Here is a 24900-nt window from a genome sequence, read left to right on the forward strand (position 1 = left end):
TTCCTTTTAAAGGCTGTATAAGGGAAACCTGTCACATCTACTGATTTTTTTTCATATTATTGTTTTCTAATTCCAAAATCGTTTTCTAGAAAACAGCTTCTAGATTTTATAGTTCTTTTCTGGTATGCTGTGATAAGCCCTACCACTTTATCACAGCTGAACTGGAGTTCCAGAGCACTGACACACATTGACAAAACAAGTGTTGTTCAGCCCCTGAAAGCAGGGGAAGGACTGGAGGTTTTCTGTGTTTTCAGGAAGGTCTAAAGGGTTTTGGGTGTACTACAGTGACAAAATGTTGGGGTTGTTCAGCCTGGAGAAGAGGAGGCTCAGAGGTGACCTCAGCACTGTCTAGAACTCCCTGAAGGGAAGTTCTGGCCAGGTGGGAGTTGGTCTCTTCTCCCAGGCACTCAGCAATAGGACAAGGGGGCACGGGCTCAAGCTCTGCCAGGGGAAATTGAAGTTGGAGAGCAGAAAAAAATTCTTTCCAGAGAGAGTAATCAGGCATTGGAATGGGTTGCCCAGAGAGGTGGTGGATTCCCCATCCCTGGAGGTTTTTACACTGAGCTTGGCAGTGGCACTGAGTGCCATGATCTGGTAAAGGGACTGGAGTTGGACCAAGGGTTGGACTGGATGATCTCGGAGGTCTTTTCCAACACAATCCATTCTGTGATCTCAAAAGGAAAGTTCCTTACTAAAATAAGACCACAAGTTCTGCAGCTTCAGTTCCAAAGCCTAAATTAATACTGTGTAATTTCACCCACTGCCACCCCTGTGATGTTTATTGCAAAGGTGCAGAACTTCAGACACACCTGTCCAAGAGCAAACACTGGGCTCAAGGGGAATATAGATGAATTTTAATCAGTAGGAAAATCCATACAAAGCTGCATCCATGTGACAGTGAACAAGGCAGAATTCTGTAAGCATTAGAGCTGCATTGATGTAGTGCTCTTCCTAAGCTGACAAATCCTGCTGCTTTTTGCTGACAGCCAGCAAAGCCAACCTGCTTTTAGTGCCTCTGTTAAATGGGCTTGGAAATTGTCAGTATTTCTGTATATACTCCTGTGCAGGGTAGGCATAATCTGAATATTAAACAGCATTTTTTTCTCAGTCTTCTTGCTTTCTGACCATCCAAACTTTCTGTTCCTTTACAACTAATCTTAGAGGGTTTCTTTCCAATATGGTAAATTGATTGATATGGCAATTAAATGTACTTCAACTGAACTTCCTTCTCCTCATATATTCACTGTGGCACACACATTCACTGTAAGAAGGAAAATTCTGGGCTCTGAAACAATGTCAGTGGTTACAGCATCTGGAAGAAGCAGAGATTTTTCAGATACATTTCATCCTTGCATTGCATTGTAAAATGAAAATGGCTTTGCTACCTCATTGAAAGGAAGTTGTAGTCCTTTATTCCGGCTGCTTGAAACAGTTGTTGGCATTGGCAGCTGTAGGAAAAAATGTCCGCTTGCTGTGTTTTGTATCTGAAAACTAGTTCTCTCATTTATACTGTTTTTCCTAAGGTGACATTATGACAAATTTGTCAGTAACTCCCCTTCCCTCCCTGTTATTGCAGTCTGAAGTACGGGAGAGAGGAACAGGACAGGGGATCTTCCTGATAGTTTTGACAAAGAGGAGCGAAAATGTCCTCCTTTGTCTGCATTCAGGTGCTTTGGGGTTTTTATTGTTTGTTTGTCTTTTCTAAGCTTTTGCACAGATAATTAAATATCCACTGATCTAGAGATCCAGGGCATTTAATTTGGGATGTGGAATGGCTTTATGTTCTTACTTTACATCTGTCAGATCACCAAACAGAAATGGCTCTCTCACACTCCAGAGAGGTGTTTCATGAGCGCATTCGAGAGGGCACATATTTTTCTGTCCTGAAGTTCCCTTCTAGATCTAAGGAATTTACCCCAAAAAACTGACTCAAGTGTCAGACTTGGTATGTTCCTTTGGGGGATGGCTGGAGAGGAGATTGTTTTGATTAATTTGATTTTTTTTAAAAAATCATGTTTTATTAAGAAGTCCACATTCCTTTAAGAAATCCTAATCAACTGTGTTCCTCAGGATCGTTTGCTCCTGACCTGAGCCAAGAAGTTGTTTCTTTCCCTTGCTCATTTCAGATGGGTTTGGAGGGGTCCCAGCGTAGCTTTGACTTGATCCTGAAGGATGATTTGGGAATGATTTTGGGTCCAGATTTGAGCCTGTGGGTGAAGTTTGATGAGGTCATTGCAGGATTCTCTTAAGTCAGGAGTTAATTTTAGTTTTGCAAGCTTTGGAGAAAGTATGTGGTGGCTTTGTATTACTGGAAGAAACTGCATGGTTTGTGTGGCTCCAGTGCCATAATTAGGGATAATTACAAGCAAAGTCATTAGAAGAGCCGGAGCACTCAAGATCGAAAGCCCTTTGGCTGCCATGTATGTAGTTAAAATTTTTTCCAATTATTTTGGAGAAAATGATCCTTTGGGGGCATATAAATGTCACAGAGCCCTTGAACCCCTCCAGGCAAGTAAAATCCCAAATATTAGTGGAGGAAGGGAAGCAGCAGTTGGGAAGACAAGCTGTGGTGCTGTGCCAAACATCCCTGGGTTTGTAACATGACTTTGCATCTGTGCCCAAGAGCAGGGACGTATCACAGGGACTCCCTGGGTGCCACTCTGTTTGTTTGTCTCCTCATTTCCTTGTATTATTTAATCAGCTGGGAAAGGCAGTAGTTAGGAATGGCATTTTAAAGACAATATTGTGTATTTAAAGAATTTGATTTTTGGAAGTAGTACTGTTAAAATGTTGTTGTGTAAGTGTGCCCCATCTTTATAATCCCTTCATTTCAGAATTGTAAGGCATTAAAAGCTTAACATGAGCTCATCTTGCACATGTATTTGTTATAAACTACTACTGACCTAAATAAGAACAATGTCTGAATGCTTCATGTTTAAAGCCAAATCTCATGTTGGAAAGTGAAAAGTTCATTTACTGACCAGAAAACAACATGATGGGTAAACAGAGAGAAATGTGATAATGGGGGTGCCAATATGATTAGTAAAACATTCTCCACTTAGTTTTTTAATTTGTGTTTTCCTAGGGATTAACCATTCAAACAAAAGAAATCCCTCAGAGTATTATGACTAACTTGGGAAATTCAGTTGTTATGATTGGCTTATTGTCAGATGAAATGCAGCAGTTTGGTGTGATAAAATGTTCTCTCTAAATCAACAAATATGCTGTTTCATCGTTGATGGAATAACAGTGCTGGCCAATAAATGAAAAATGGTGTCAGTGTCTAAATGTAAGAGTAACTGCAGTCAGCACAGACTGTGGATGAATCTGGAAAATCGGCAAGTTTTATTTGAATTCAAAACCTGTAAAATTAATGAAGAGACAAAAAGCAGTCCAGCATCAGCTGTGCTACTCTCTGCACGGGTTCTTGTGTCTCCCACAGTTGTTGGAGACTTTTTGTGAGACTTTCCTTCCTAATTCTTGTGAAAGACAAGTATTTTTCTCTTGTAAATGGCATATATATATTTTTCTAATGTCATAGCTAGTTGTTGTCCCATTTTCCCTGTATAAAATCTGGAGGGGAACAGGTATATTTAACTTCTGGAACTTGAGAAGTAGCAAAGGGGCGACATCACGCTCAATTCCCACTCAGTGGGTGCCTGGATTTTACAGTAAGTGAGCAATGCAGGATATCTGTCTAAGAAATCCATTTTTAGTATATGTGATGCTCTGTGAGCAAAATGTCTCTCTTATGTGGTACACTTGGAATTTTATTCTACAAAGGATTTTTCAGTTTATTTAAGGTCTTCTGCACTGTGTCCACATGTATCAGAAACAAAATAGGAAGAATGTCACTAGAAGTGATTAAGATTTCTTGATTGTTCTAGCCAAATAATATATAAAGTAAAGAAATACCAACATGGTTAAGCTCTTGTCAGAAAATCATGAGCTGTTCATTCATGGGGGTCTTTCAGTTTTTTGTGGAAGGTGGTATTTTGGCAAACCATTTTCTTCATATAAAGGTTTTAATTTTAATAATTTTCGCGGCAGGGGGGCTTTTGTTTAGTTTGTTTCTTGGAAGGAATTCATGTTTAAAAGATAAAGTCCTTGCAAGCTGTTTACTATAATGTCCATTGCAGATCCAGAGAGTAATTTGTGCCTGAATGTTTTGGGGTTTCTGCTAATTAGGCAGCAGGGCACTAAACCTTTATGTTGGGTTGGAATGTCTTTTCACTAAACAAAAAACAAGGCCTAAGATACTCTGATATTGTGAATGTATTTGTACATTGTTAATTTAATGTAGTAACAAAAGGAATTTTAGGTCTGCAGAATGTAATATCCCGGATTTGTTGCAGTTCTGTGCATACTCGGTGAGTTCAATGAATTAAGACTCAAATGAGCAGAACTAAAGGTGAAAAGTCTGCTAAAGAAGATGCCACTGTACCCGGTTTTCGTCTTGTTTCTGTCATAATGGCTTTGTAAAAATTGTGAGAAACTTTGGTTCTAACAAGTATAAGCTGTGCTTTTGTAACTGAATATTTTATTTTATCTGCAAATTCAACTGCCCATTAGGCCTTTTTATGACACTTGAAAAGGATGAAATACAAATGTTACCAGGAATAGCACAATGACCAACAAGTTATTGTAGCTTGTGTGTCTCATTAAAAAGAAGGAGTCTGGAAAATGTTTTCCAGCCTGAGATTGTTTGCGTCTGTTTATTTAAACAGAAGATTGATGTTCAGAATGTTCCAGAAATCAGCTTAACTGTCTTGCAGTGTTCGACACTCTATTAGCGCTTCTTGGACATGAGGTCTCTGTCAGCCTTGTACTGAAGCAGCATTTTGTGGTCTGTGAGCCATAAGAGTTAAAAAAAAATGCTGATCCTTTACATCAGGAATAGCAGTGACTTAATCTCATCCTTTTTAAAAGAATTTGCACTTGTGAAGGCCTCAGGTTTTGTATACTGTTTGTAACCTTTGTCCTCCTTGATGAAATTTTAAGGTTTCTTTCTGAGTCTCTGTGAGAGATTCTGTCTTTGGGAATGAGTAACTGCTTTTATCAGATGTCTCCTGCATTAGGTAAGCAGCTGATCACATTTTCTTTTAAATTGCCAAACCTCACTTTATGGTCATTTAAGTTTGAAAACCTATTTTGTTCTGATCAGCTGTCTCTGAAAATCAGTGTTTGTTGACCCTCACCATAAAGCACAGAAGGTGCTGGGGGATATTTTTGTAACTGGCACAAGAATTTTCAGTTCAGTCTACTGTGGTAAGCCGTGTGTTTGTAGATAAAATTTGAAGCCTGACACATTCACAGAAACGTCTGCTACAAACAGCTTAATGCTTTGTCAGGTTCTGTGTACGTGTGGTGAACATCTATCTGTGTGTGTGTGTCCTCATGTGGGATAAATACATTTAACAGATACTACCCATGTTTGCAATCACATTTTCAGAAATCTAACAACAGAAATTACACCTTTTTCTGGGGTACTTGCTGTGTCAGATACATCACTTCTCCATCTCTGTGGAAAGTGGTTTTAGCTTCATCTCACCTTTTCCTTTTGTCATTTTGTATTCAGATAAAAGGTTTGTGGTTGGCATTGCACACAGGGAAGTTCTGGCCAGGTGGGGGTTGGTCTCTTCTTCCAGGCACTCAGCAATAGGACAAGGGGGCATGGGCTCAAGCTCTGCCAGGGGAAATTGAACTTGGAGATCAGAAAAAAATTCCTTGCAGAGTGAGTGCTCAGGCATTGGAATGGGCTGCCCAGAGTGCGTAGATTCCCCATCGTTGCAGGTTTTTAACCTGAGATTGGCCGTGGCACTGAGTGCCATGATCTGGTAAATGGACTGGAGTTGGACCAAGAGTTGGACTGGATGATCTCGGAGGTCTTTTCCAACCCAATCCATTCTATGATTCTATTCTATGATTCTGTGTCTTTGCTGTGGGAGGTGGGAGCATTGGAGCTGTGGTTTCAGAAGTCTGTGAGTCAAGGCCAGAGGGAAGCTGATGAGAGCACATACACCAGAAATGAACAGTAGATTTTGTTCCTGTATCCTCTGTAGGTTTCTGCTGTTGGAGTGTGGGATTTGGTTTGGGGAGATGTTTGTTCTGTCTCAGTGTCAAGGACAGCATTTGCTCTTGGTTCTGTTCTTGCTTTTATTCTTGGTTCTTGTCTAGTGCAGAGGTCTGATGAGGAGCAGCTAAGGGAGCTAGGGGTGTTTAGCCTGGGAAAAAGGAAGCTCAGGGAAGACCTCTCTCTACAACTACCCGAAAGGAGGTTGTGGCAACTTGGGGGCCCTTCTTCCAAGTAACAAGTGTCAGGTTAATGAGGAAATGGCCTCGAGTTGCACCAGGAGAGGTTTATGTTGGATATCAGGGAAAGTCCTTCACCAAAGGAGTCATCAGGCACAGGCAGCTCAGGGCAGTGGCGGAGTCACTGTCCCTGCAGGTATTTAAAAGGGGTGGAAATGTGGCACTTTGATTAGTGGCGTATTGGCAGTGCTGACCTTAAAGATTTTTCCCAACCTAAATGATTCAGTGATTCCGGAATCATCCTGTGATGTCATTACTGTGCTGCTACGAGGTGTGAGGACTTTACCACTTCTACTGTACCCTTCAGATCTGTCAGTTTCACGTCATTCTGTGTGTGCCTTTGTGTTTTTCCTTACAGCTTTTTGTTGGATAATCCTGTTTACCTGGATACAGGCTGTAGTGAAAAAAGCTTCTTTTTTTATTGGCTCCTTGCTGCAGTTGGATGTAAATTTTCCCTCCGTAATTAACCAGCGTGTCACCAAGTGATGAGAACCTTCCAGCACGCTCTTCTTTGCTCGTTGCCATGCAAGTGGTGCCTGTGTTGAAGCTGCCCTTGTCCTGGCATTGTTTCCATGCAGCTTCCAGCCAAATCCAGTGAGTCAACTTCGCTTTATCTGACTGATTTTTTTGCGTTGTGTCCAAAGTTAAGGGTTTGGGTTTTTTAACACTTCTGTTCTCCTTAGGAGTTGTTTGAATGGGCTCTGCTGACTTTTAACAGAGCTTGCTTTTCTTCTCCAAACTTCAGTGTTTTTAGAGCTCGATACATACTCTGTCTGGTACACAGTAGATGCTTTGTCCTGATTTCTCTGATGCTTCACTGAATTTTGTTGTTCCCAGCTTCTGGGGAGCTTTAAGCAGGAACATAAATTACAGACAACAATAAAGGGAAATGCAGAAGGATCTAGCAGTGTTTTGAAGAGCAGCTCAAGATGCAGTAACAAATGGGGAGTTTGTGTAGTAAGTTTTCATGCCATGAGAGACCCCAGCAAAGCAGGACTCTGAGCCAGGTTAGCGCAGGATAAGATAAAGAGTCAAAGTCCTTTAATATCAGGCTGAGGGGACACAGGAATACATGATGACATGCACATGTCCCAAGCTCTAATTTCTATGGCTTTTATAATACGATCCATCCAATCCCCAGTTTACACATCTCTCAGTCCAGCCCAGTCCTGCCCCTGTTCCACCGTCTCAGGATTTGAGTCTGGGGTTGGTGAGACCTCCTCTTCATCAGCTCTCCTCTTCCTCAGCACACACAGGGCTCTTGCAGGTTTTCCAGCGTCCTTAGAGCCAAGGTTATTGTCTCATATTCCCCCAGGCACTCAGCAATAGGACAAGGGGGCACGGGCTCAAGCTCTGCCAGGGGAAATTGAACTTGGAGATCAGAAAAAAATTCTTTGCAGAGAGTGTTCAGGCATTGGAATGGGCTGCCCAGAGAGGGGGTGGATTCCCCATCCCTGGAGGTTTTTAACCTGAGATTGGCCATGGCACTGAGTGCCATGATCTGGTAAAGGGACTGGAGTTGGACCAAGAGTTGGACTGGATGATCTCGGAGGTCTTTTCCAACCCAATCCATTCTATGATTCTGTGTTTATATCTCGTTCTGCAAGCCTTCTGATATCCTTCAGCTTTCCACCTTGAAGAGAGTCTAAATAACTAAAAGAATTTGAGCTACTGATAAATGGCAGAGGTTAGGCTACATAAACAATGAACTTTAGCTGCTAGAAATATTAGCACACTAAATTACATTTTACTACAGTTACAAGTACTTCTAAAATCTATAAAAATGAAAAAATCAGAAATCCCATAGGCATCAGTTTCCTGCTTTTAAAAAGGAAGCTGTGTGAGGAAACCAGTGCATCAAAAGTATAAATTAAAAACAAATTCTTTGCAATTCTTGTTTGTATACATTGCAGTGAGTTTGACCACCAGATCTGTCCTTTGCTTGTAGGCAAAAGAAACCCCTGTGTTTGAGATAAACTCAAAAAAATCCTAGTAATTTACACAATAGAGTTTATCATTACTCTTTTTCAATTTTAGATTAAAAAGAAGGCACACCAAAAGGAGAATTAAAAATGCATTTTATTTGGGTTTGCACGTTAAAACCTCAAGGAAATGCCAGGTTTAAGGTAGATGATGCCATCCTGATTTTGCCAACTGGTCTGTACATCCTAAAATGCTATTTTACCTATTCTGCAAATAAACCTTCCCAAGTCTGCATAATCAGTGCTCCCAGTATGGATGAAATTATATGTTTGTGTAACAGTGTTATTTTCTAATCTACTTCTGCAAAAGAACTTTTTAAACAGATATTTTCAAGTATTTAATTGTGTGCAGTGAGTCAAGTATTACTCTTGAAAGTTACTCATTTACAGACTTTGGGTCTGCAGAAAAAATTGAACTTTTTTCCCCAGAAAACACTTCCCCCTCCCCACCCCAGTATTAAAACTAAGACTCCATCATCTTGTCAGCTGGATTTTTTACCCAAATCGTGTCTCCTTGACTGACTGTGGTCTCACTGTGAGTGGGTCACAACGTTCTGGAAATGGCACCACCACAGTCCTGGTCAGAAACGTTGTCTGCAGGCTGAGCTGGAAAGGGAGAATTCAGTGAGGATTGTGAGACACCTCACGTAGCACTGGGCAGACAGTGCTCAAAATCCAGTCATATTCAGTACAACCTACTGAAGTATTTCAGTTAAATAATAGTTTATATCTTGCTTTCAGTGTAACCAAATTGTTTCATATTTTGAAACGTAATTCTAAATTTGTATTCCTAAATATAATAACACAGATTTTTTGAAAGTGCCATGTCAGCTGTATTTGTTGTGTGCAGTGAGGAATCAGCTAGTTGTAGAAATTAAGCATTTTAGTTGTTTAAGAAGGGAGAGCACTGACATAGTAATAGTGTTGAATCCGACACTTTGAAAGCCAAGTCCCGTTCCCAAGGCTTGGCCATACAGGCATTTGAACAGCAGGTACAGATACATCCCTGCTCTCAGCTGGAGCCTCTTTTACTTTTGTATTCCTCCCCTGCTGCAGAACAGGTGTGATAAAAATGAACAGAATGTGGAGATACCTTGTTTTGTTCTGTGAGCAGCTGTATGAACTTTCAAGGTTTTTCATATTTGCTTTGTTTAACTCCCCGTATGAGCAGCCCTACTGTCCATGGTAATGGAGAGTGAACTGAGCTGTGTCGAGTCTCACACAAGGGCTGTTCGTTTGGAGAATTAACTCTTGGGCAGAGCTGCTCTCTTCTCACTGCTCATACTGACAGTACCTATTTTCAGGCTAAACTAATGAAATACAATTTCACTTTTTTTGTTTCATCAAACACGTTGTTTGGTGAACAAGTAAGGAGAAGAGGAAGGCATTGATTCAGCATTAGCATTCCTTGCCTGGATTGATGCCGTGAGGGAACCCAAAAACAGGACTCTGAGCCAAGTTAATGTGGGATAAGATAAAAAGGTACATTCCTTATGTCCAGGCTTAGGGCTTTTAGGAATACATGATGACATCTTCCTGCTCCCCAAACACTGGTTTCCATGGCTTTTATAATATGATCCCTCCAATCATTACTTTACACATATCTTAGTCCAGCCCCGGTTCTACCCCTGTGCCATCCCCCAGGATTTGGGTCTGGGGGGTCGTTGAGACCCTCTGTCTTCATCAGCTCTTCTTCCTCGGGCTTTGGAGTTCTTCCAGTGTTCTTAGACTCAAGGTTGTTGGCTTATGTTTGGTTTTGTTCTGCAGGCCCTTCTGATAGTCTTCAGCTTTTCTGCCTTGAAGAGACCCTAAACAGCTAAGAGAATTTGAGCTACTACTCTGTGGTAGGGGTTGGGATGTATAAACAATGAACTTAAGCTGTTACAAATATGAACACTACATTTGCTAGAGTTACTGTGTTCCTAAAATCTATAAAAATGTAAAATCAGAAACCTCTTCGGCATCATATAAATATTTCTGGAATAGATGCAAAATTCTCAGCTTCTGTAACCTGTCCTGTATTAATTCATCCAGTTCTTTCCTTCTAGTATGTGCTTGGATTCCACTGATTTCAGCACATCCTTTCACAGTGTATGAGCACGTGAACTTCTGAAGTCTTGCAAGGGAAAATAGTAATCATGGTTAGCATAGGAAACATTATATTTTTTTAATTCCTTTTTTAATCCTTCATTTTTTATCCCCCTGTGTTAGCCTGCATTTTCCTTCTCAAATTATGTCACTTGCTTTCAGTTGGATTTTTTATATTTAGAATGTTTTTTCTGCCAGCCCACACACTGCAGCCTTTCAGGTGGCAAAAGGTGATGTCATTAAAGGCACATAAGAGAGTCTGTTACATCAGGACAGTGACACAGTGAGGAAGAATATTGGTGATATGGGAGGTAGGCAGGGGATAGTGCACTTGATAGATCCTCTAAAAACAAAAGTAATTTTGGAAACATCAGTGCGCGTTGGTCATTTAATGAATTCTAATGTGTGAGTGGAAGAAACTGTCACAGGCTCAACTGATCCTTACAAATTGAATCAAGTGATGAATTCTGGGAAATTCTGGGAATCTAGGAAATACTTCTCTTTAGTGACTGCACAACTGATGCAGTCAGACAGCTTTCTAAGTTCATATAAACTAAAAATGTGGTTAAGAAAGTCATTTAACATCCTACAAGACAGACATTTAAAATACCAGTGGATTTATTTAAGCTGCAAAGAAGCAGCAGTGGCATTATATCATGGGGGGGTTATGTTTTTGTCCTAGTTCAGCAGGTGGGACCAGTTTATCTCTGTGTGGGTGTGACCAAAGCTGTGTATTCTAAACCCTCTATTCATTTCCCAAGAACTGTTAATAATGGACCATTTGCAGCAGCTGCCCAGGGCACTTCTGACCCCTCAGGAAGTGAGCTGGGTGTGAAAGAAGCCTGTGAGATAAGAGTTGTGATAACTCCCCTCCAGGAAGTCGTTGGCACTTCCACACCCACTTGGGGGGTCATGTCTGCTAATGGGCCATCAACGATTCCAAAACACCCCATGAAACACCCTCACAGAGTCAGAGCACCCATTGTGGAACTCCCTGCCCTGTGGGAGGGACTGGGCATTCCCACCTGGACCTGAGGGGATATAATCTTGGGGTTTGGAACTTGAGGGGACCACTTGTCGGAACCAGAGGAGAAGCAGAACCTCGACAGGAGGAGACCACCACTCTGGACCAGACCTGCAATCGTCATCTGCACCCACCGGTTTTTCACTTCATTCTACTTTGGACTCAGGAGAACCATGTGGGGCTCAGCACAGGGGCCAACAAACCCCACTGTGTTTGTGCCCCAGGGTGCTGGGTTATAGTTCTGGGGTTTGTGGGTTAAAACCAATTTCTCTTTGTGTCATTGCATTTATTGTAATATTTTTATTAAATTGTAGCTCTGACTTATAATCTCTTTTGTGTTGGTTCATTTCTCCTGCTGGTTTACCTTTAAACCAGCACAGTCTTTCATGATTTTACAATAAGTAATACTGTTATCTCGATCTTTGTGACTATAAAGATTCTACCACAACCCAAATTGGTTGAAAAATGAAAGATTTTTCAACATTTTGATTTAGAATTTATGTGAAGTTGAGCTGGTGACGTATATAGTTAATGCCAGTACTTCAGATGGCCCTTTTTTGTGTGCATGAAATCAGATAACATCAGCTGACCTGCCAGTGTGTTTGCACGAAAAACTTAGTGCTGTCTTCTGTGTGTGGTTACAGCAAGTGACAGATCCTGACCATGGTGGCACCAGGCGAATATTTTTCTTTCAGAAAATGACATTGTTTTAAATTAAAATGAACAACATCATTTCACACAGCCAATGCTCTCCTCTTTCTAGAAGGCTAAAAGTTGAGTTGCTCCAGTGTTTCACCTCAGTCAGCAGTGCTGTCATCGTTGGTTTGATCATGTGGTTCTGGTTATAGGGTTGAGCAACCACAGCCCCAATTAGAGAAGCTCCCACAAAGCCTGATCAAGAACAGCAGTGGAATTCACCAAAATGTAGAAAAGGGCTTCTCCCAAGCTCTCCGTTGGCCCCTGTGAGTGTTGTACATCTGATAGAATTAAGGCTCTGTCAAGTTCATGTAGTTACAACACGTCATGTGAAACCCTGGGCTTATGTTTATGTTGTCTCTAAAAGCATAAAAAAAATAACACTCCGTTGTGTGTGTCCCCCACACTGTTCTGACATCTAATGATTTTGTGGAATCTGAGTGGTGGAAGTTCCCTGAAGGGAAGTTCTGGCCAGGTGGGGGTTGGTCTCTTCTCCCAGGCACTCAGCAATAGGACAAGGGGGCATGATGGGCTCAAGCTCTGCCAGGGGAAATTGAAGGTGGAGAGCAGGAAAAAATTCTTTCCAGAGAGAGGAGTCAGGCATTGGAATGGGCTGCCCAGAGAGGGGGTGGATTCCCCATCGCTGCAGGTTTTTAACCTGAGATTGGCCGTGGCACTGAGTGCCATGATCTGGTAAATGGACTGGAATTGGACCAATGGTTGGACTTGATGATCTTGGAGGTCTTTTCCAACCCAATCCATTCTATGGTTCTATATGCTTTTAGTATGTTACCTTTATTCCTGCCCTTTTAAACAAATAATAATTGAAACAATCTGGTGTTCAACCCTGTTGGGTGTCAAAAATCACTTTCAGTTTAGGAATTTTATGTTAAATTTCCAGTACATTGGATTAAAAACATTAGTACAAATGCTGTCAGAAATACTCTCATTTTAAAATTTGGCCATTTGGTTAAAAATCATAGTTCCTGGTCAGTCAGTGTGTGAATTCCCATCCTGTGGGGTGCCAAGATGTATGTTCAGTTCCTGTCTGAAATTGTAAGTGCTTTCTGTATTTCTGCACTTCGACCTGGTTTCATACCCAAATGTTGTACATACAGTGGTAACCAAGGCAACTGGTCTGTGAGTATATCTGGTGTGCTGCTTCCAGGAATTTCATTTATTTAATTTTCATTATGATTTTCATGAATTTTGGCATTCACTGAATACACAAAACTTTGAAAAAAGAGAATACAAGTAATAAAGCTCTTTGTATTTATAAGGGAGAGAAATATCTTTTGCAGAAGACCGAACATAACTGATTTGTCTGAAGTGACATGAGAATGTCTAATTTTTACAGATACCATATTTTGAAATAATCCTAAGTATTAATATTTATACTTAAAGTTCTCAAAAATTGAATACACCTTAAATCTTAACTCCTTGGGATTTTAAATCTGCCCTTGTTGGTGTTGTTCCTCTGAGATTCCTTTCTGCATTAGCAGCTTGAATAAATTCACAATCCTTACCACTTACATGGTCAGTTATGGTGCTTTTCCTCTCAGTATTTGTACAGTCACATGCTGGTGGATCTGATCCTTGTATTTAATTATCCATAAATTAACTTTAAGGTCAGGACTATATTCACAGAATCCAGAAGGAAAAAAACCAAACATAACAAACAACAACAACAAAACCTGGGGGGGAAAAAAACCAACCCACCAACCAAAGAAGCAAAAAATTGACATTGTGTCAGTTCTTCACAGTCCAGAGACTATGAAGAGAGAAACCCTTTTAAATGATGATGAGTCACAGGGCCTGCTCCATTTCCAAAGCATTCTTTTGTACTTCTGCCACAGGACAAGATAAACCAGGTTATATTTAGTGACCATTGAAGTGGTTTGACTTGTGTTCTTAAAAGAACCCAAAAAATCCTGCAGCCTTTCTTATAGACACACTTGCATTTGTCACTAAGTCAGTAAAGAATTTGTTTAGAATAATGCTGTAAATCACTGCTAATCTATTTATTGGAAGTTGCGTAACTAAGCAGAATATTAATTTAACTTCAGTAAAGTTGATTCAGGTTTACTTGTGGAGACTGTTTGACTCTTGAGCAGATATTTTGTCAAATGTAATATAAAATCACTGTGAAAAGGTACTATTTCAAAGGAATGTGTGCATGTAAACAGCATTAGTGTTGAATCCTGGATTATAAATGATGAATAAATTAAAATTTTCATTAGCACAGTAATAGGTAACTTGCCATGTTTCCTCCAGGCAGGTGATTGCAGAAAATTTCTCTCTTCTTTATTCAAGTGAAAATGTGAATTCCCCAACTTGTCATTTTAGCACACAGTGGCATTTTCCACCAGTACCTGCCCAGGGGCTGCCAATCCCTCTCTAACCTTTGTCTGCTTAATTTAACTGCCTGTTTATTTAATTGTCAGATCTCAAAGTGTGCCATGATGGAGTTTGAAGTTCATGTCGTAGCTCATAATGGTTCTGTAGAAAAGAAATGTAGAAAAATGTAGAAAAGAGCACTTTGCCTACTAACTTAAAAATGCAGGTGCTGCTGGGAAAAAAAATGAGATACTTTTTAAAAAATGCAAGTTAAAATCGAAATTAATGAATTGAAACATTAAAAAATGAGCAAGGTGATCTGATATGCTAATGCTGAACTGTTGCCAGTGTTCAGATAAAGAGCAGTCCCTCGCTGCCTGGACTCCTCAGTCATGTCCTTTGGTAGCTCAGGGAAAAGCTCATGGTAATTTCCCTTAGCTTTTCATATTGGCTCTTGAAGCAGGAAGAGTCATTATATAGGAAAGTATCCTGAACATACTGAAATAGCAGATGTGCCATGCAGAGAGATGAGAAAGAGGCTTCTAAGAAAGGAACAGAAGGTGAGTTGGGATCTTTGGTCTGGGTTTTTACCCTGTTCAAAGGTGCTGTTCTCAGAGAAAAGTGATTCATTAATTATTTCTAAATTTTTATGAGTCAACAGGTCTTTCACAAGGCTACAAAACTTCCAAGACCACTCCATGTACCCACATTCCCCTTTAGACTTCTAAGCCATGACTGCTGTCTGCTGATCTCATCTGCCCTTCTGTTAGAGAGTGTAATAGCCCTTTGAAAAACCCCACGGTAGTTGTTTGTCTGACTTTGCTGACAAGGCAGGTGTTGTGTATGGAGATGGCTGAGCCATAGGGCTGGTGAGGATGCCCTTGAGCACAAGCACAAGGAAGATCTTTCCAAGAGCAGAGATTTTACCACTCCAGGCTTGATCCCAAAGGCAAAACTGGCATTAACAGGTAGTGCAGTAAGAGCAGATCTGTAGATAATTGTGTTGAGGACTCAGCATGTGTACCAAACACATTAGGGGATTTTGGTTGTGGACTATCTGCAGCCTTGTCCCATGGAGTGAATGCCCATTTGCCCTCTGGAGTGGAACTATTGGCTTGGTTTGATTTGAAAGGAATTTGGTTTGTACTCTGAGATATCCATTTATTTGAACCAAGTACAGCTGGTGGGGCAGATGGGAGTCTGGGGTCACACTGATACAAACTAGAATCATAGAATGGATTGGGTTGGAAAAGACCTCTGAGATCATCAAGTCCAACCCTTGGTCCAACTCCAGTCCCTTTACCAGGTCATGGCACTCAGTGCCACGGCCAAGCTCAGGTTAAAAACCTGCAGCGATGGGGAATACACCCCCTCTCTGGGCAGCTCATTCCAATGCCTGATTACTCTCTCTGGAAAGAATTTCGGCTCTCCAAGTTCAATTTCCCCTGGCAGAGCTTGAGCCCGTGCCCTCTTGTCCTGTTGCTGAGTGCCTGGGAGAAGAGACCAACCCCCACCTGGCCAGAACTTCCCTTCAGGCAGTTCTAGACAGTGCTGAGGTCACCTCTGAGCCTCCTCTTCTCCAGGCTAAACACCCCCAGCTCCCTCAGCCTCTCCCCACAGCACTTGTGCTCCAGTCCCTTCACCAGCCTCGTTGCTCTTCTCTGGACCCGCTCCAGCCCCTCAGTGTCTTTAAAACACGAATGTGGACACACACCTTGCTTTCATAAGTCAGGCAATGTGTGAATTGGGAAATTTGGCCTCAAATCCACCTGCAGAATTATTTCCATGAAACAGTGTAAATATAATCTGTGTGTCTACTCCAGAATTCTTCATGAAACTCCAGCATCTCATTACACAATGGGGGCTGCAGCAACTGAGCTGCTGCCATTTGCTCTGAGTCTACTGCTTGGAGTTTGTTTCCCCAGAACCTTGTGCAGTTCTGCACTCAAAACCCTTCTGTGTTTTTTTTAATTTGTTTGTTTTGTTTGGGGGTGCTTTGTTTTGATTTATGTTGGGTTTTTTTGTTTTACTTTCCTTGTTACAAGGGACAACACTTTGAATACAGAAAACTTCAGCACTGTGCTGCTGAAAGAGCATCTTGACTTCTTGTACCATGTTGTTTCCCTTGAAAAGAGCTAAATGGATTTAAAAGGTACTTTCTGTATAAGGTGCTTTTGCAAGAACCATTAGTACTGGCAATATGGTATGCTGGGCTTTTAAAAGACCAAAACAGTGGTGTGGGCATCTTTTTAAATTGTCTAGAATTTATTATAATGGTTTTCAGAAGGACACTCTTGCGTGCAGAATCTGTGTATGAAGACTACACAGTAACCTTTCATTACTCAGAATTGTTTTCATCTCCTGATTATTGGTGCTTCTAAAGATACTTTCTGTGCCACAGCAGGAAAAATGATACTTTAAATTCCAGTAGGGTTCTTTGCCTCGTAGGCAGTGTTTTAATTTGTTGTTTTTTTTTACTATTGATGTGTCTGCCATTATGATACTGAAATGCTTTCACTAACTTGCATTTAATTCTGTACCTGAATTTAGGCCACTGAGCACTTGGTACCTTAGGGCTTACAGGCCCCTCTTAGTGTAGGAGTAATTGTTTACTGTGAACCTTTTTGTGCACCAGAACTATGCTCCTTCAGCTGTGTAATTTTATTATACATAATTTCAATAGCACAGGATGGTATTCCTGGGTTTGATGCTTTGGCATTTAGGACACAGTCCTAAATCTGTGTCTTGTAAGTCTGGTGGTGGTGGTAATAATAGTGGTAACAACAGAAATAATAGACACCATGAGGGAAACTTAAATCTTTTGCTCACAGGCACGGTGTTGGTAGCATTTGTAGTAAGGGCAACATGACTCTTCTTGCTGGCTTTACAGAGGTGGTGAGGCCTCAAGGAAAATAAATCCTGGAGACTCCTTCTGTTCAAGATACTTCTCTGCTGGTTGCATAGCCAGAATTTATTTTTACAAGACTGACTAATTTCTCTGTGCTTAATTTTTCTCCATCTCTAAATTCGAGATAACTGGTACTCACTTTGAGGAGAACATGTTTGAGACAAGCCAACAGATTGAACTACTAGACAGGCTGAGTTATGCATGATGTAGTTCATATCGTGACAGTGCTTGGGGAAATCCTGTAGAATTTATTTGATGGCAGTGAAAGTTGTGATACTTGATCCCTGCTCATGTGAAATGTAGTTTACATCAGTGTCTCAGTAGCTGTTACATGAATGGGCACTGGAGAGCAGGGTAAGACATAATTTACCTTGTGGTTTATTATTGCAAGGATTTCTTAATCTAGCTTAATTTCTTACAGGAGGTACTGAAACAGCTACAAGGAAGTATTGAAGACGAGGCAATGGCATCTTCTGGACAAATAGACTTACTGGAACGACTTAAAGGTAAATCTAGAATTATGTTTCAGCTAGGTTCATTTGTTTCTCCATTGGTTTTTCTTTGGGATAAAATTTTCTAACTGAGCTGCATCTTCTTTCTAGTGCTGGCTTTGATGGTTAGGCATAGTCTCACTGTCAGTTATTTTGCTAAACATTTTCAGCCACATTCTCAAAAAAATATCTATTCCTATACTGTTTTTATGCTTTTGCTACTCTTAAGAATTGCTTTTGATAAAATTTGCATTTCATTCAGTTCTTTGGAAAAACAGACATATAAGTTAATGGAGCAGTTCCTTCTAAGCCCGTTTCCATGTCCTGCTCTCTCCATGTCACATTACTGGGATTGTTTCTGTCGTGCTGCAAATTGATGCCCCCTTCCCTGTAGCATGTGCTGGAATCTCCATCATCCCATTGTATGGGATGTGCAAAGCAAGCCCAGACCACTGTCTCCCTGTATCCATCCATTATCCCTGCCACTGACCCAGAAATTCCATAGGGAATGGGTACATTAAGAGCCCCGTGATGAACAGAGTAGTCATCTGTTACATGATTGTAGCATCTGCAGGATCTCTGAAAAAGAAATGGTTAGAAAATGGGGCCACGGGATAATTCACATGATGTTTATGCAGAAGGTTTCTGGTTTCTGAAGTCCTCTGGGGAAGAGGCAGGCAGGCTTGTGTGTGGATACTGCTCTGATTGCCAGGACTGCAGTTCCACCATCTGCTGAGATTACTGTTCTCTGAGTGTGACAGCATCGCCTTCTGTGGATTTCCATTCAGTGTTTCCATAAAAACCACAGATTTATTCAGGAAGTAAGACATTTAAGATAGAATTGATCTTTTAAATTTGTGCTACTGAACCTCTGCTCTGGAAATGTTTGCTCTTTGTTATCCAGAGTTGAACTTGGAAGGGACCGGCTTCCCTGGAGTGAAGTTGAGGCCAAAGGTGTCCGTGCGTTCCTATGGGAGCCGGGAAGGGTCTGTGTCCAGCCGTTCAGGAGAGGGCAGTCCAGTTCCCATGGGATCATTTCCAAGAAGAGGCTTTATGAACGGAAGCAGAGAAAGCACTGGTTATTTAGAAGAGCTAGAAAAAGAGAGGTAAATTTATTTACTTTTTCAGCCAGTATGGATTGACTTATAATTCTAACATGACAGTTCATTGACACATCTGGTATTTAAGCTGTTGTGAATATGGTTTTGATCACTGGTGTATTTATCTTGACAGGTGGGAAATCAGGCAAAAACATTATATTTATGTGCACACACACAAAAAAATTTAAAAAAAAAATCTTGAAGCGTCATTCAGCTTCTGTTACTTCTTTATATATGCACTTTGTTGTTACTCTTTGTTGGTGGAAGGCTATTTTATTTTGATGAGCTGGTCAGTGTCTGAAATATATTTAGGTAGAGAGAGTGGGGCATCCCAAATGCTTCCTTATCTCCTCACCACTGTTGGTAAATGCTGAAACTGTAACGATGTGATGGTCCAACTTCTTTCTCTCTTTTGCAAAACGGTTATTAAGTACCAAAATTGGTTTATGAGTTTTTCACTATTACCAGACATTTACCCAGTGATTCTGCTCTCCCAGGAAAGGTGTCAGCTAAACAAAATACTTAATCTTATCTTCAAGTTGTCGTTCCTGTTAGATGTTGTGCTCTGACAAAGTCCTTTTCTTGGAAGGAAGTGGTATCCATTTCATAGGAAGAACATACTTCAGGTCCTAATACAGAATTTTAGAAGTTTATCAGTCATTTACAAAGGAAATGCAAAGTGAGACATGCAGTTGTTTCCACTGAAGACATCTTAGTATCTTAAAATGAATCCAGCTCAAGTACCAGATGTTTTCAGAAGCCTCTTGGCAAGACAGGGTTTCCTGAAGATTTGGTCATTGGCAGCTTCTTAATGGATATGATACCAAGCTGGGAGCTGCCAAACCAAATAAACTCAATATTTTTATGCCTGTTAGTCGTTAACAAGCAAAAAAAGTTCACTTTGGAGTCACAAATGTTTTGTGGGTCATGAGTGGTTTGTGGACAGCCTGCTATAAACCCCTCCTCTTAGCAGCATTTCCTGGTATTCAGAAAAATCTTTGCAGCCAAACCTGGATGAGCACACTTTTCTTTCCAAGGTACGACGTTCAGGTGCCTTTCTTTTGGTCCCAGTAGTAGAATGGAACTGAATTCCTATAGGTCTGTCCTGAGCCTGTTGTGACAGCCACTCCTGTTTTTATCCTTCTCCTGGCCAGGATCACTAATGATATTTGTTTTGTTGCCAAATTCTTAAGAATACTTAGAGCTCCTCAGGAATCTAGATTTTTTGCAGTCTTCTCGCTTGCTCACCCCAGTCTTCAAGAATCTAATGTGTCTGTTGTTTTCCATCTTAATAAACTGCATTTGTCTGTATTTTTGTGCTGGTTTTTACTGCATGTGATATTAAATTCTTGAAATGTATTTAGGAATTTCAGTTACAGTTCAAGTGAACTCTTGGTCACTTGGAGCAAGGAGTATTTTTAGCACTTCTTCAAGGTGATTAGCACAGCTGATTTATGATCTTTTCCCTCTCTGGGGATTCCAGGACGTTTGGACGTTTTTCTTGACAGTAAAGGCAGATTATTCAGTGAATGGGTCAGTGTTCCAAATAACACCAGAAAAAGAGACTAGGGTATTTTCATTTCAGGGTAGCTCAGGCTCTGTTACTGTCACAGCTGGTGTTTGTGCTGTGGAGATCCGTAGAGGCATGGCCAGATTGCACTTGGCATCATTGTTAGGGAAGTGATGGATAATCCAAACTGCTTCATTCTTTAGGGTGTTTCAGGGAACGTGTAGGAGGGTGTAGGGCACCGATGTGAACCCTGGGCAGCCAAATGAATCAGGACTTGGAGTGGGTGGTGTTGGACTGTGCATCTGAAATCACTACAATTTCTGAAAGAAAACAAACCGCTTATTTTCCTGTGCTTTGTGTCTGCATTTGTTTGCCATACTTAACTTGTGTCTGTGTTTCTAAGTATGTAAATATAACGTATGTTTTTTGCTAATAGAATTTTTTGGCCGCTACACAGCCTTTCAAAGAACTTGTGGCGCTCAGCAAGCCTAAAATAATTTAGAACAAAGTAACAGTTTCTGTAAACCTTCAGCAGAGGAATAGTTCCACTCAGTATCTGAACACACCGGCTCCACACCTGCTGCTCACAGGCTGTAACAGTGTTTGGGTGAGGACTAAATGAGGTGTTAAACTCTGAGAGCAGCTCGGGGTGCGCCTGGTGTCCCCTCAGGGTCAATCCACCACACTCAGCTACAAGTGAATCTCTGAAGGGAAGAAAATTTATCAGTTGATTCACTTATCAGAAAAAAGATTAAATTATTGGCCTGTTTCTCATTTGATTGGCTTTCCTCTAATTTCAAAGTGAAAAAAAAAGAAAGAGATAGAAGGTCAGGGGGAAGTGCTGTGGGTTTAGTTTGCCAGTTTGGAATACACTCTTCATTAGGTATCTCCTGCTTTCTCTCTGCCTGTTTCCAGGTGTACTTGGTACAACACTGTGTGAACATCAAAACTTTTCAGAGTAAACTGCAGGTTGCTCTTTGTGTTTGTTTACCTCTGGCAGTTTTACAGATTTCATAATCTCACATTTGTAAATACTGTAATTTACCAATCCAAAAATTACAATCTTGTGATGGATTTTATATGAAAATTTGTGTGCCTTGTTTACTCCTCCTGGTTCATGCCATTTTTTTTTATTTCCTGAATGTCATTTTGAACATTTTCTATCTCATCACTTCTTCCTTCCCTTATTCCCATCTCCCTTTGGCTGACTGTACAACTTACCAAAGTCTTTACAGCACCAGCACTGTCTCATTTTCAAGATTTTATTTTATCTCCTATCAGTTGAGGTAAAAGTATTAATTATAGTTGCAATTTACCCAATAGAAATAGTGTAGTTTTTGACTTTCTCCCTTTTAACTGGGAATAATATTGACATAATTATGCAGAAAAGATTTCCAAAGCCAAAAACAGGTTTTCTGCATTCATTCAGCTTCATCTGTTTTGGGGAGCTTCAAACATACCACGTTAGAGAGGTCTTTCAAAATAGCCACCCTTCAGAAAAACAGTTCAAATTGAAAACTTTTTGTTAACTCATAAAAACTGTGTAAAGTTCCAAAAGTTTCTCTGACTGCTTTGCTCCCTTCTCACTGAACTTGACAGTGTGTGACAGAGAACAAGATTTTCTGTTGATAGTGTGAAAGTCCTAAAAAATTTTGGAGTATAAAAAGATGCAATAATTTCTATTTTTTTTTTTCATGATCAGTAGCAGCTCTTCCACTTTAAATAGTCTCATAACTTCCAGAAGTTCCAGGAGGCTGAGGAGAAGCTGTGGTTCTGGTTGGTGTAGTATCTGACAGTGATGTTAAATGTGGGGAACAGCTTATCAGACACATCTACAGACTTGCTGCTTATTTTAAGGGAGCTGAAGTGCTGTGGTTGTAGCAACCATTCAGATTTTGTGCTGAGAGAATTTAAATGTTATTAAAACCCGAATTCTCATGGAGCAGTGATACCAAGCTAGTAATCCCAAATAAAGCATTACTTCAAAGAAAAAATGGCAATATTACATTAAACAAGTTGCCCTCAGGTTATACATTATGTTGTTTGTGGAGCACTGATGGTTCCTAAGTTATTTTCTTGCTTTGGGCACCCACTGTGCATGTCAAAACAGATTGAATGACACAGTGTCTCACAAACTGAATAGCCTACATTTCACAAGAGGAACTTAATCACATGTTTACTTAGCTGAAAGTAATCCCTCCAGTTTCTGCTACCAGTTCTTTGACATCCAGAAGCAGAATTAGTCTGTCCCTTCACATTCGCAAGTCCTTCTATGGTAAAAGTAGGTTTTATAAGGATTGCATTAGTTGTGCTTTTGCAAATTGTATTTCACCAACTGGGCACAACCAGTGCACGGGCACCCAAGGTGGTAGAAGGGTTGCCATGCAGAACAACTGTGTGTGCAGGGATGACACACCCAGCGTGTATGGTAAGAGAATGGGCATGTGGGAGAAAATAAAATTACTTTCTCACAGGCTTTCCCCAAGCACCATCTGTTAGGTTTTCTTTTGGTCTGTCTGAAGGTCTTAAGGAATTTCTGGCAAGCCCATCCTTGTGGCTGAAGAATTACTCTCATCCTATAATCCTGCTGTAGTTACCTGCCATGGTGTGGTAATTGCTGGTTGCTGCTGCTGCTGCTTTTCACTCATTGTGATTGTAAAACTGCCTGATATTAAAGCTGCCCAGTAAATGACTTGGTGTGTAGCCTTGACATTCTTAAAACAGCTGTTTCAACATAACTGTTGGATCAAATATGGAAATTTATGCAATTCTATTCATGTTTACAAGTATTTATCACTCTCAGACGCGTGTGGTTTTTCAGTCTCTCACAGCTGAAGGGAGGGATCCTCTCTGTTCCAATTTTCCATTTAAATACTGGCCGGGTCACTTACACAGGTGCATAAATGTTAAATCATTAAAATTAACTTGAAACATTTTTAAAGCAGGAACGAAGTCAAAAAGATGCTTTAAAATACATACTTTTAAATTCTTCCTTCTGTTCTTCCTTGTGTAGAAATTCGATTATCTTCTCAACTCACAACTGAGATGCATTGTCAAAGTAGTCAGGGGAAATCTGTATTTTTGTTGTATGCAGTGGTTTTATTGATGATGTATAGTAATTAGCCATAAGTGTTTGTGTGCTTTATAAGGGTTCATATTATCTTGCTCAGAAAGGCCAGAACCTGAGAGGGATGCAAAAATTAAGGGATGGGAAATAATACTGGGCAAACTTGTACACAGCTTTCTGTCTTCTGGCTAAGTATTGATTTTATCATTAATGACGAATATTAAAATGTTAGAAGGAGGAAAAATGTTCACAGAAAGCAAAAGAAAGAAACTAATAAACTTGTATTTAAAAGAAAAATAGAGTGGCTTTTCTGTATACTCTACAAGCCAGATTTTGCTGGAAAATTGTAATACATACTTTAAAAATTGTTGTAACCAGGAACATTAACTATATTGATAAAATTTAGAGTTGTGTAAAATTTAGTTAATGAAAGATTCATAAAATAGTATATAAATTTTCTAATAGATCTTTTCTTTGGAATCTGTATATATGTCTACATATATGTCTTTCCCATATCCTGCTCAGGTATGCACATGCTTATGATACCCATTTAAAATGTTTTAAACTGCTGCAAATGTATCCCATCTACAACATTTGATGGAAAATATTAATTTCAAGTGTTTTAGACTCACACAGAAATAGCCTGGGTTTGTGTACTTTACTCCTAGTTTTGGTATGGGTGACAAAATTAGTAAGAGGGCACTGCAGAGGTAAGATACTGAACTAGATATTTCAGTTCAGAGATGTGATTGAGGGTTGTGCACACTTCTGTAACATCTGTAACATCTAGACTTAAATGTAGTTTGCATTGTACAAGGCATATTGTCTGAAAGACACAATTAGTAACTAGTTTTGCTTTCAAAACAGGTCTTTTGGCTTTGGGTTTCAAAGTGGTTTTTTTAGAGAAATACAGATATTTTTCTCTTTTATAGATGTGGACCAGGTTATTGGGCTGGGGAACTGCACTCACCTTCTCAAATGTCTTCTTTATCCCCTCTTCAAACCTCCTCTCTCATTTAACCTTTTTATGTCTATCAGTGCCTGTTCTATACCTACATAAGGAAATGAGGTGTTCACAGTGAAACACTTCCTTCTGCTTTTAACAGATCTCTTTTGCTTGCGGAGCTTGAGAAGGAAGAGAAAGAAAAGGACTGGTATTATGCCCAGCTTCAGAACCTGACCAAAAGGATTGATAGTCTCCCCCTTACTGAAAATGTAAGTATCTTCAGAGTCCTTGGTCCTTCATCTGGTGTTACAGTCTCTGTTTAGATGCTGTGTGTATTTTATTAATTTGGTGATGTTCTCTACTATCATCTTAATTTAAAGTGTGTTTTCATTCATTATGTAAAGCTGACCTAGCCTAAATAATGCATTTTTGTGTAGAT

At 40.2% G+C, this 24900-nt stretch overlaps 1 protein-coding gene across 3 annotated transcripts in view; it reads left to right on the forward strand.

Annotated features, from left to right (window-relative positions):
• APC (APC regulator of WNT signaling pathway) overlaps positions 1–24900 on the forward strand; it is a 111166-nt gene that overhangs the window by 44836 nt on the left and 41430 nt on the right. For all 3 annotated transcript variants that reach the window (XM_071581442.1, XM_071581441.1, XM_071581443.1), the window contains exons 3-5: positions 17769–17853; positions 18743–18944; positions 24622–24730. In XM_071581442.1, the coding sequence (XP_071437543.1) occupies positions 17769–17853; positions 18743–18944; positions 24622–24730 (396 nt within the window). The remainder of the gene's footprint in view (positions 1–17768; positions 17854–18742; positions 18945–24621; positions 24731–24900) is intronic.

The sequence above is a fragment of the Pithys albifrons genome, chromosome Z, assembly GCF_047495875.1.
Source record: "Pithys albifrons albifrons isolate INPA30051 chromosome Z, PitAlb_v1, whole genome shotgun sequence".
Lineage (NCBI taxonomy): Eukaryota > Metazoa > Chordata > Aves > Passeriformes > Thamnophilidae > Pithys > Pithys albifrons.